Here is a 12,772-nt window from a genome sequence, read left to right on the forward strand (position 1 = left end):
AAATTTCCTGTGCCAGCTGTGATAGCACGAGAGATCTTGTGCCGCCCTGTTTGTTGATGTAGTGCATGCTGGTGGTATTGTCTGTCTTCACCAACAATGTCTGTCCCTGCACTACTCTTTGAAAGGACTTCAAGGCCAAGAAAATCGCCAGTAGTTCTAAGCGATTTATGTGCCAAGTGCGCTGAGACGCCGGCCACTTGCCTCTCACGGACATTCCGTCGAGATGAGCACCCCAACCTTCTAGGGAGGCGTCTGTCGTCAGTGTCAGTGTTGGTTGTTCGTCCTTGAATGAACGACCTGTCGCTATATTTGGAGGATGAGCCCACCACTCCAAAGCTCTTTGTATGCGGGACGTTAGATGGATCTTGTCCTCGAACGACCCTGATACCTGCTTCCACTGGCTGTCGAGTTCTTCCTGAAGGACTCTCATGTGCAGTCTGCAGTTGGGAATCAGTTGAATGCACGAGGAAGCCATGCCGAGGAATGACTTGTACATTCGGACAGAAACGTACTGTCTTGACTGCAGGAACTGAACTTTCTGCAACATTCTGCTCTGACGTTCCTGTGAAACGAACACTTCCCCTAGCCGAGAATCGAGCGAGGCTCCTAGAAAATCTCGTTGTTGAGAAGGGTGAAAGTGTGACTTCAGGCAATTGATGGAGAAACCTAAAGTTTCGAACAGGGATATGCAGACTTGTGTGTGTTCTTGTGTCAGTTGGAAAGTCCTGGCTTTTATGAGGCAATCGTCCAGATACGGATAAAACTGGATGCTCTGTAAGCGCAGGTAAGCGGCCACCGGGGCTAGGATCTTGGTAAATACCCTCGGTGCCGATCGAAGGCCGAATGGAAGGACCTTGAATTGATAATGAAATTGGCCGACTGTAAAACGAAGGTATTTCCTGTGCCTGGTGTGAATAGGCACATGGAAATATGCATCTTGAAGGTCTATTGTCGAAAAGAACTCTCCTGGAATGAGGAAATTCAAGATTTTTTTTTTTTTTTTTTTTTTGAAAACCTTTATTGGAAAATCAGGATATACATGCGCAAGCCCACAACCATCATGGCCGGCCGCAAAGACACTCAATAAAAACAGGAGAGTAGCATGCAATAGGCCAATAAACTAGCAGGATATGTCGAAATATGTTATACGGACTGTGGGGTATGCGACATAGGATATGAGGTTTTCGTTTTTAAATTTAGAAGAAGAGAGGGGGCCGCAACAACAAGGACTACACACCTTACATAAAGACATAGAAGACGCAGGGGGGATAAACCCCAGTGATATTCGGTGGTGGGCTATACGTAAAGCAACTCTACAGTCAAGCAGCCATAGCGCAAGAACCTAAACAGTAGCGACGATATAAAGGGCAACTTTACCAAGTCCGATCCCCGAAAGCCCACCCCTGAAAAGCGAGGGATAGAGAATTATGGAAATGCCAAGTATAGAAAAAGAACAAAGGTGTGGGACCCCGTGACGCCAGCCCCACTAAAGAGGAAGACCCTCCCAAAGCCGGAAAAGAGCGATAGGGACCATAGAACAAAACAAACTAAAACAACAAACCCCCCCCGCACCCGCCACCCTGCACCCCTGTAATGGCTACGGCCTAACCCACTAACAGCGTGCCTGTCGCCCCGGAACTGCCCCACAGTAGGGAATTATAAAGAGTGGAGGAGGAGAGGAGCGAACCCGCTCCCGGGCACCCAGTGCCCCCTCGCCGGCAAGGAACAACACAGAGCAAGGGGTAATCGTTGAGCAATGTATACATAGTGGGGAAAACTACGAGCGGTGCGTGAGAATCAACACATCGTAATCAGGATTAATCACAAGGCAGTACAGGTCGCATTCCCAAAGCATTAATAGCCACTGTAGTAGCAATATCATGAAGCATTACCCCCTGCAACCAAAAGCACAAGCAAGAATGAAAGCCAGCCTATAGCAGTCCCTCGGCCCTTCTCGTACGTGAAATTATTGAGCACAGTACATGAACCAAAGCAGCAAGAACCAGGTCAGAGTAAGATATCCAGGAACAGAGTCAACTCAGCGCAGCATCATGGAGGTCCAACGTGTCACACAGCCCTCAAAGTAGTAGCCCAGAGGACGGTGACCCGGAGGGGGGATAGTCATCCTTGCCCAGTCTTGCGTGAAGTACCAGAGTCAGCGACAGTACCAAGCTCCAGCAAGTGCGGCATGTGAAACGAGTCAGTGATACAGCCCTCCCAAGCTCCATGGAACAAAGCAACACAGGAGAGCCCCAGTTCAATGTTAAAATACAGCGGGAACAGCGTAAGAGCAGCCAGCAGCAGGTCGTTGGGGAAGGATATTGCAGCTAGATCCAGATTAGCATGTCCAAAACGCCCGATGCATCCAACCGTACACATACGGAAAATCCGAAGACGCCGTGCTTTCGACCATCCAGCTGCGGTGAAAGGCGCCATCTTGAAACCTCCTGGCGCTGAAGACGGCGTCTCACTGTACACAAGCGGGCCAGACAAAATCAATGGCTCCACCGCTAGGATCATGGTATCCAACTTGCCCCCCAACAGTAGGGCGCCCTGCACCAAGGTGTCACGGAGGGCAGCCAAAGAAGCAAGTAGTGCGTCGAGGCGCAAACCAGTTCTGTGTGTCCCGTGTGGTGCGGTCTCTTCCACCATAGTAGCACGGGCAGAGCAGAGCCGATGTGGAGCCGGGGCACGGGCTGGAAGGCGGCGAACAATGTGGTCCCCTCGGCAAGGTCGCCAAGAGCTATCAAAAGGTGCCGCTGGAATTAGTGCAGGTGAAGGGTGGCTCGCAAGAAATTAGGGAGCCTCCCGCAAAACTCGGGATATTAAGTAAATACCTTTAGGCGGAGCGAATACAATGTTGCACTGTCAGGGAACGCAGGGGCACAGGGAGAGTCTCGATCTTCGCTTACAGTCAGGAGATTCGCCGTCACACGCCCCCTCAGAGCTGACCGGTCCCTCCAGGTCAACGGCGGCCGCTGTTGTTTACTCGGGGTCCAGCCTCGCAAGATGGCCGAGTCCCCGGTCTTAGAGCTGCTACGGGCCGCTGGAATCGCCGACGTTTTCTCGCCTCCAGAAGCAGGCACGGACCTCAGGATTGCACCCTCGATGATCGGATACTTTCACGACCCCGTACCCTCCGTCTTGCCGCGGCGGTGCACGCAGGATATATGCTCGTCAGGAGACGATGATCGGAGCCGAGGGACTAGGCGGCCATTGCGGGCGCCGGCTTGGCTCCTCCTCGGAAATTCAAGATTTGAAGCAGGGTTAGCATCTGAAAAGTCTTGGACGCGATGAACTTGTTTAGAGCCCTCAGATCCAAGATGGGGCGCCACTCTCCTGATTTTTTCTTCACTAGAAAGAAACGGGAGTAGAATCCCTTGCCGCGTTGACATTGCGGTACCAATTCTATGGCTCCCTTCGTGATCAGAAGCTGCACCTGGGCCAACAGTTCCTTGAAATGGGGAGAAGGTGGGCCCGAAGGCGGGCGAGCGGGGGGAAATTTCGTAAATTCCAGGGTGTGTCCTTTTGAAACTACATCCAAGACCCATCGGTCGTTGGTGATGTTCGACCAATTGCAGAAGAATTTCGAGATTCGACCTCCAAGATGCACAATCCTCTCACTGTTTTTTGCTGGTGTTCGCACCACCTCTGTTGTTGGACTTCCGCTGGTAAGGTCTGGAGGTGGATGAACGATTTTGGGACTGATAGGATCCTCTTTGTCTGTTGTCGTAAGTGTATCCTCTATATTGGCCCGTGCCTCGAAAAGTAGAGGTTCCTCCTCCTCTACCACGTGCCCCACGAAATGGCCTCTTTCTGTATTGAAGAGTTGTTAAGGACTTCGCTGTGTCCGTGTCCTTTTTGATGAGTTCTAAGGCATCATCAACGTGCTTACCAAACAGAGACTCGCCATCGTAGGGCAAATCAAGCACTCTGGATTGAACTTCCGGACGGAAGGTTGTTGACTTTAGCCAGCCTTGGCGACGCAAAACTGCAGCACCCGCCAATTGTCGGAATCCAGTAGAGGCTATGTCGACGGCACAGTCGATAATTTCCGTTGAAATCTTTTCTCCCTCGAGAATGATGGCCTGTGCTTCCTCCCGGATGGAGTCGGGCATTTGGGGAAGTAGACCAGCGATCTCGGACCACATTTGACGGTCGTATCGACCCAGAATGGCTAAGGCGTTGGAAGCTCTTACCGTTGTCGCTGCCATTGTGGTAAATTTATTACCAATTGAGTCCGATTTGCGGCCATCCTGATCCGGGGGGGAAGTCAGGGGTATGGCTGGATTTCGAGACCTTTTTTGTGCCGCCTGAGTGATCACTGAGTCTGCTTTAGGCTGTGAAACTAAGCAGGCCGGGGAAGTAGGCGGCGCTTTATATTTTTTGTCCAGTCTAGGTAGAACGGCTGGAATGGAGTTAGGACGTTCCATCAACTTCAGACCCTCTTCCCATATGTGGTCAATAATAGGAATGGTATGAGTTTGGCGTTGAGGCAAGTCTTTAAAGTCATACAGAAAACATTCTGCTTGCTGCGTTTCTAACGTTAGGTGGAACCTCTTTGCTGCACGAACCATAAGGCTGTGGAAACTTGCGATATCCACTGGTGGCGAAGTTCTTGGTGATGTTGGTGGAGTAGAGGGTGTCTGTGCCCTATAATTGTCCCAATCCTGCATTTCCTCATCATCAGTGTCATTATCTCCAGTGTTTTGTGGAGTTTGACCCTCATTATCTGTATCAGGAGCAGCACCTAAAGGAGACGTAGGTGCAACAGTCGCTTGAGCTCGAGGCCTAGGTGCTGGAGACTGTGGTTGAGGCACTGGAGACGGAGGGCGTGGAGCTGGAGCCTGGGACCGCTGCACTTGGGGTGCTGGGGACGGCGGCAGCGATGGTGGAAATCTACGATTGTAGTCATCCAGCATATGTTGTCGGTCTTTCACCATAGACATAGGAATTTGTGTAAAGCGTTCGTAATTTGGTTGTTGTGTGCTATCCAATGGAAAAAGGACATTCCCATCTTCGACGGTATTATCCGCATACTCATCCTCATCGCTGTAGTCCTGACACTTTATGTGTAAATCCGATGGACTGGTTGCTGGTTGATAAAGTTGATCCACTTCTGAATCATTTCCAGATTCCTCTGCTCCAGATTGAAATAATTTCTCCGGAGGTTGCGATCCACTCCTAATAGGACTTAACTGTATAAGTGGGACAGACTTGAGGGACGAAGTAGAAACCACTTTGAAGGTGGTAGCAGATTGTAGTGGTTGCTGTGTCGTCGACGAGCCCGTCGACAAGAGTTGTATAGCTTTAACACCCTCTAGTTGTTTTTTCGTTGGCGCCACTGCATCCGGCGTAGGAATTTTAATTTTGGTAGACGATGATTTTTTGGTCGTCGACGAGGCCGTCGACGAGGCCGTCGATGGAATCGCAGTCTTTGCTGTCGACGAGGAAGTCGTCGGCGGAGCAGCCGTCGACGGGGGGTTCATCGTCTGCGTCGATGGTATCGTCGACGGGGCTGTCGTCGACGAGGATTCGGTCGTCGACGATGAAGCCTTGGTCTTCGTCGACGGGAGAGCCGTCGACGATGGATGCGTCGACGGTGGTTTCTTCGTCGACGGTTTGATTGACGAGATCATAATAATGGATGAGATGGGTCTCACCTCCTGGCTGCTCGTCGACGAGACGATCATCGTCGTGGCAGAACTAGTCGACATGGAAGAAGTAGTCGTCGACGTGGAAAATGCCAAAACAGACTTCGTAGACGCTGAAGACGTCGACGGACGCGTCGACGAGCCCGTCGACGAGCCAATGCCCGTTTTAGAAACGGAGGGCATGGTCTTGGGACGAGACGCCAGAGAACCAGGTCTCGTAGGCGCGCCCTGAAGCAAGTCTTGTGAGGAGACATCCTTGGAAGATCCCAACTTTTTACTCTTCTTAAGAAAAGGAGAGGGGACTTCAGTCTCAGACCCACGCTTCTGAGAGGTTTTAGAAAAACCAGATGACATACTCTCAGCATCGGACACGATGTTATCAGATGATTTCAACTTCTGTAGCCACAGAAGGAGACGAGCCTCTCTGTCCCTCAAAGTCTTAGGAGGAAATTTGCGACAGAGTCTGCAGGTAGAGACAACATGGTCCGGATAAAGACAGTAAATACACTTACTGTGTGGATCCTCATGAAAAAGGCGAAGTTTCCCACAGGATGGACAAGCCTTGAACAGAGTTTTCTTTGAAGAAGACATTTTGAAGAAAAAATATGAAGAAACTTGAAGAAACTGAGCAGAGCTCAGGGAGACTCCCTTCACACGACGTGCGGTAGAAAATCTGAGGACTTGGGCTTCTGAGGAGAAGGTTCTAGAGGAGGCTACAGCCTGATTGGCTGGAATGTGGACCAACACATAATGACTCCTATAAGTTACTAAAGTGAATTCCTCCTTGGGCTTTTCAATGGGCCTATTCTGTTCTATGGTACTTTTTTAAGTTTACACTTTTATTGCATTATATGTGTGTATATTTTATTTATAATATTTCTCATATATACATGCATATATTACTGCTATTTTATGTACCGTGGGACTCCCACTTCGACGACGGGGAATATTCAAGCATGTGAATCTATGAAAGACACCCCTAATACTGGAGAACTATAACTATAACTATAGGGTGGGGTCAATAAGCCCTGCAAATTTTACACCTACCGTCCACGGGTGAGGCTTTCCAAAGAGTCCTGCTCCACTAAATTCAGTGCTGGGGGCCCATCAGTGCTCAATCATACAAATAAAGTACTGCTGGTGGCAATCAGAAAAACCTGAGGGTAATGAGTTGCGGAGAACACTGGAATATTGTCTTATCAATGCATCTCAGCACATCAAGCCCCCCCTCAATTAACCACATCTTATTACGTGGTGGTTCCTCCTTCACCAACTCCTTCTATAGACCAGGTTCTAAAGGTTCACCTTTGATCCATGAGACACAACACTCCTGTTTCCCTCTGGACTCCACTAAATTCCAAATCACAAGGTGGATGGACTTTTCCTGCCTGTGCTAAGACTGAAGATGACACTGTAATTTTAATTTCAGCCTTCAACAGAATGTCAGTGGCATAACATAAGCCTCACCTCCCCCGTGGAGCCAAGGTCCCCAAGCTCCAGGGGGCCCCTTCATCACAGTACCTTCGCCAGAGAGCTCTTGACTGACTCTGGAGGGAGGGGCCTCCATGTACTTTGCAGGGGGAGGGGGGGGGGGGCTCAAGTTTTGTTGCACCACTGCAGAATGTCACCAAACACAGGAATAACAAGAAACGTGTGGGTTGTTGGCTTCGAATTCAACACTTTAGAAATGTAGCACTTTTCCTTTGTAAGAATAACATTGCAGTTGATTTTGGAAATACTGTGGGGCGTAACAATAGATAGCTATTGATCACAAAAAAGGATGTAAATATTGTTCTCTTCCACAATGGTGCCAGTGGTACTTTAACATTAACGAGCTTTGGGAGAAAGAATGCCACCAAGAAAAAAGTACCCATGTTGAATTGATTCTTCCACAATAGATTGTCAATATTGTGATCTGGCTAGAAGCCTCAAGTGTCCAGCTTTGAAAGGTACAGCTGACAGATTAATCTAATAGGTAAAATTTCACAAAAGCCTGGTTCCCTCTGATCGCCCTGATACATGAGACAGCGGAGAACTAGATGAAACTATCTTGCCCAGTTCTATATTGTTATCCAACAGAGAAGCAAGTTCCATCACCACCTTGAGGTTTTTAAGGGTGTTTTCGGGAACCGTTATCTCATGTAGTACATTGAGGTCTTACCAACAGCATTGTAGATGTGTCTCCTTTCAGAGACGGATGCACGCATTTCTTGTATTTCCTCCTCAAGTTGCTGGTTGACCTGCATTTTCTGACCCATCTGTCTCTCTATGCCCTTGATAATGTCCTTGCAGTTCTTCAAATTTTTTTCATGATCCTATGAAATAAATAAAGAATGATGTGGGTTGAAAGGTTTAGTGGGATGATCCCTTCTGAAATGGGTAGGTTGTATCATTTTAAAAGCAGTCTATGGAGATGTTTTGTGCTGCAGGTGCATATCGTAGGTGTATTCAAGCTCACCTTGTCCTGCATTTCAAGTGTTTGCTCCAAGATCGAAATCTGATGTAGGATACGTTCATCATAATCTGCTACGTTTAGGAACTGTGGAAAAGGAAAGATGCAGATTTATCAAATTCATCTACAGGGATGCAATAATGCATTTATTCTCTGCTTTTAAAGATAGATATTCGAACAGACTTGTTAATGGAGAGAGTGTGGGGTTAACGTCTACATTAAAGAATGCAATGTGAGGTTTTGCCCATCCAGAATTCCTCACCAACAGATTGTTTAGTTTATAAAATGTATACAATTTCATCTGAGTGTTGTTTCCCTCAAATTTGCAACAAGTAAGGAACCCAGGCTAACTCAATATGAAGCAATATACAATTCATTAATACCAAAATAAAAAAGCAGCCACTCTCTGGTTAGTATTGAACCACTGAACTTAGTCTTATGACCCAGGTCACAGCTCCTAAAATGTAACCATCCACCTGTGGTAAAGCTTAGCACGAAAGGCAAGTCGAACAGGTTTAAATAAGTACTTTATGATTACTATTTAAAAAATAAGTACCGCGAATTACATCATACTACAACTGTTCTGGGATAATTCCATACGAGTGCAATTATTTTACTGTTGTTTTCTTTAAAAAATAAATTGAAAATGAGTACTGGAACACAGAGGTGAAAATGTTCAGTCAAGTATAAAAGCAACAGAAATGTTTTGAAAACGTAAGTTAAATATTATTTCGAACAATCAGTACTAAGCGACAAATGGAGAAATTCAGATGCAAAAATTAGATATATGTTCCCAACTCCAACGCCAAATAACGAGCATGGTATGAAAATAGTAAGGTTTTGCAAATGTTTGCCATCATTGTGCAGTATACTTTTTTAACAATAAAAAAGACCATGTGCAGGTCAGAAGCATTTCTTGACTATGCCTTTGCAACCGTGTCTCTTTTTGATCGTCTTCCTCGCTGTCCCCAGTCCCCAGTCCCCAATTGCCATCTGCTCTGTTCCTGGTCATTGTCCTAGTACTTCACTGAACCCAGCCCAGAAGGAACAGGGAGACAGAGAGAAGGAAAAATAACATATGAATTATATTCAGTGTTTAATTTCCAGGCCAGGCGGAGACCTACACTTGTTTCCCATCAGAATTTCACCCAGAGCATGAGAGAAAGACAGCACTAGTGAAAGAAAAAAGGGAGAAAGATAGGATAATAGTGTTAAAGTGACAAAACAATGTGGAAGAAGACCTTGGAAGAGTGAGATATATCGACCTAGTGGCAGATTTACAAGCCCCTTGTGCCACTTTTGTGTCACTTTTCCCATGTTAAAAGTGACGCAAAAGTGACGCAAGGGGCTTGTAAATCTGCCCCCTAGGGCGGTGCAAGAAAGAGACATGAGGTGGAATCATGACTATAGGCACTGGCATCAAAAACAAATGAAGTAGTAAACTCCATGGATATAGGATATCAATGAGATGAGCAGGTAAACATGGAAGAAAAGGAAAGAGTTCCTTTTCTAAACGACCCCTCACTTACCAACCTAGTTGGTGACATGCTTCATCATTGGGGTCCCAGCTGAGTAGGCGAATGCTTCCCGTGTGTGCTTCAACACCTGTTTACAGTGGTGCAGGATTATTCACAACAGTGGTGTAAGTGAGTGAATAGGTGAGGTTACAAATCGTCTTTATTTAACTCCATAAAACTTTAATATGGAGCAATAAGACAATGGTTAAAAACAAGGTGGGACACCAAGGGGCCCATTAGGATGTCGGGCGGATTGCCCCGCCAGGCTGGCGGTGGCTGCCGCCAGCCTGGTGGGGGCAATCCGCCCGACATCCGCATTCGAATTCCCCCCGCCATATTAGTATGGCGGGGGGTACCTCGTCGGACGGAAAGACTGTCCGCCGCTTTTCCGCCCCGGTCGCCTTGCGGTCGGGGCGGAAAAGGATTAATATGATGGCGGTGTCTATTAGACACCGCCAGCCATAATACAATAAGCTATGTGAAATGCCTTTCCGTGGCGGCGATGCCGCTACGGAAAGGCATGCGGTCTTCACTCTGGGGGCCCCCTGCGGGCCCCCAGAGTGAAGGAGAGATGGGGGCTGCACACGGGGGGTATGTGGCACCCCCCTTCATTTGCATAAACAAAGCGGCAGGCACCGAGCGGTGCCTGCCGCTTTGTTTATGTAAATGCATTAATGCATTTATAGCATTGTGACGGGCGGTGCAGAGAGCACCGCCCGCCACAATGCTATAAATGCAGGATGTGCCCGCAACTGTGGCGGGCACATCCTAATACCCCCCACGGGATCCCCGCCCTTATGGCGGGCGGTCCCGAATTCCGACAGGATGGTGGGCGGACAAAGTCCGCCCGTCATCCTAATGAGCCCCCAAGTTAGGTTAGATTGACCTGTGGTGTCTATGTCTAAAATAGTGATCGTGGTGGTCTACATGTTTCAACCTGTGCGTGATATTACCAGGTTTTCGTCACAACCTATTACAATGGCCCGAGCGGTGTGCACACGCTAAGGTGCACCCTACTCTGGGTCAATCAAGAACCACACCGTGTACTTACAGTGTGGCAATCTTCCAGCCTTCTGCGAAAGGGAAAATCTGAAAATAAGGGAACAAACACACAAAATCCATGTTATCCATGTGTGTCGACCTTAGAGGACCTCTCGTTCTTAGCTCTATTATGAGCTATTTCGCGTGTAACATTCCGTGTTCCATACATACCATGCACGATGTTTCAGAGTGCATTCACATCTCAATGGCGGCAGTGAGCCATCATAAAAAGGGTGAACAAACCCACCCCTTTTCCCAGTAATCAACCTACAAAGCGATAATTTGTGTAGGTGTCAAAATGCTCATTGAAAGTGAGCATGTTTTCAAATAGTAGCTACGCAAAGGAAGCGGGCATGCAATCAGAATTGACATTGCTAAAATCGGAAAAACTGCTGAGACACGTAGGAGGAAAAACAGTTTTACTAGAAATTAGCTTTTGTCGTGCCTCATGGAGACCGTAGGAAAGGGCGCTTGCTCTAGTCACACTCTGGGGGTGTAAAATACATAATCAAAACGCATTTTGTGTCCACATACGGTTTTTGTTGGGACTCGTAATTTAGGCGGAGCCCACCCGCGTGAAATCCGTACTCACTACGCCAAACCATGGCACCCGCATTCAAACCTGGATGCTCGTCCTACAGGGAGTCCTGAGCAGCTCCGTCTCTGCATCCCAATGAGCTTTTAACCCGGAAGCGGGACGTAGTGCTTCCTGGTGCGTGACGCGGTCATGTGTAGGTAGGATGACGTTGAGGGACGATGGCATGCTTCCCATTGCATGTCATTAGAACCGAAGGGTTCACTTCAAAGAAGGATATGTTCTTTTCAAAAACAGTGTGTGCTCATATAATTTTTGGATTATGTTAGATGAACACATCAATGGAGTGGAATAAAAAGCACTAATATCAAACGACTGGGAATGTTGATGTTGATCTGAAGGACTGTTTGTATAACAGCTATTATATCAAGTAGTTAAAAAGCGGGAGGAGCTACGCCGCGAACCAAGATGGCCGCATAAGCTCCCGGCTCCGCCGACCTCCGCCGGCGGCTCATCTATCCTGTTGTTTATCCTCTACCCACGCCCTGTGCCTGGATGTATGAAGGTTACCTGATGCCAACGGTGCCGTCCCGGACTTCCTACCTTATTCAGCAACGGAGTTATGTCGTGTCCCATTTTCGGCCTACTCCCGGGCTGCCGCCGGGACCTTGATTTTTGAACTATCCGAGCGGGAACGGATCAACATCGGCTGTGGGACCGCGATTGTGGCTGGTCTTCCAGATTTGAATAATTCTTTCCGCCTTAGACTTGTTACCTCGTTGATGGATGGTGCCGGAGAAGAGACATTGTGACGTGCTGTGATCCTCCTGCACCGTGGCTGGGGGCTGTGTGCCCGACCCTCGTTTCCCGGTCCGGGGGCTGACGGGCTGCACCCACGGCCGGTGCCTTGAGACCCTACGGGTATGTAGCGCGCTTTATAAGTGTCATTGATTGATTGATTGATTGATTGAGTGTGCCAGTTCGGGGCGCCCCTGTTGTTGAGATCGCTAAATGTGTGCCCGGAGCCCGGCGATGTGGGCTGGAGATTGTGTCCCCCTCCGTCCTTTGGGCCCCGGGATGGAGGGGATGGATAGCGCACATTCATTGAGTTCCGTAATGGCAGCGATTGGGGCGCTCCGCTCGCAATTCACCGTTGCATGTGTGTCCCTGGATGCAAAGCTGGATGATGTCTGCTCGCGACCGGCCACTGACGCTGCAACACCTGAACAGCAGTTTGTGGTCCAGTCGAGCGATTTGACCCGCCATTTTAAGGTGCCCGAGCGGCAGCCCGACTTCGCTCCCTTGGGAGTCGGCCTCCCTTCTCCTTCATCTGCTACAGTGCCTGGTCTTCCCTTCACGTTTTCTATCCGATGGTATATCGTCGCTGGAGGTCCTGTTCATCAATGCCGAGTCTCGGGGTCCTGTCGAAGGGGACTGCCATTTTTCTTCGTCCCGGCCCGTCTGTATAACGGAGGCCGCCATTTTGTGTCCGGACTTTGCTCCACCTTCAATGCCTCGGACTGCCATGGACGCTTTGTCTGCCTCTGGTCGGATGTGGCTTGGCCGGAGTGTG

General features: G+C 48.6%; 1 protein-coding gene across 2 annotated transcripts in view; it reads right to left on the reverse strand.

Moving 5' to 3' along the window:
* The window catches only part of CFAP43 (cilia and flagella associated protein 43), a 922,989-nt gene that overhangs the window by 56,296 nt on the left and 853,921 nt on the right, over positions 1–12,772 (reverse strand). For both annotated transcript variants that reach the window (XM_086922745.1, XM_086922746.1), the window contains 2 exons: positions 8,113–8,193; positions 7,816–7,969 (listed from right to left, as the gene is read on the reverse strand). In XM_086922745.1, coding sequence (XP_086778871.1) covers positions 7,816–7,969; positions 8,113–8,193 — 235 coding nt within the window. The remainder of the gene's footprint in view (positions 1–7,815; positions 7,970–8,112; positions 8,194–12,772) is intronic.

Source organism: Lissotriton vulgaris, chromosome 5, assembly GCF_964263255.1.
Source record: "Lissotriton vulgaris chromosome 5, aLisVul1.2, whole genome shotgun sequence".
NCBI classification, from domain to species: domain Eukaryota; kingdom Metazoa; phylum Chordata; class Amphibia; order Caudata; family Salamandridae; genus Lissotriton; species Lissotriton vulgaris.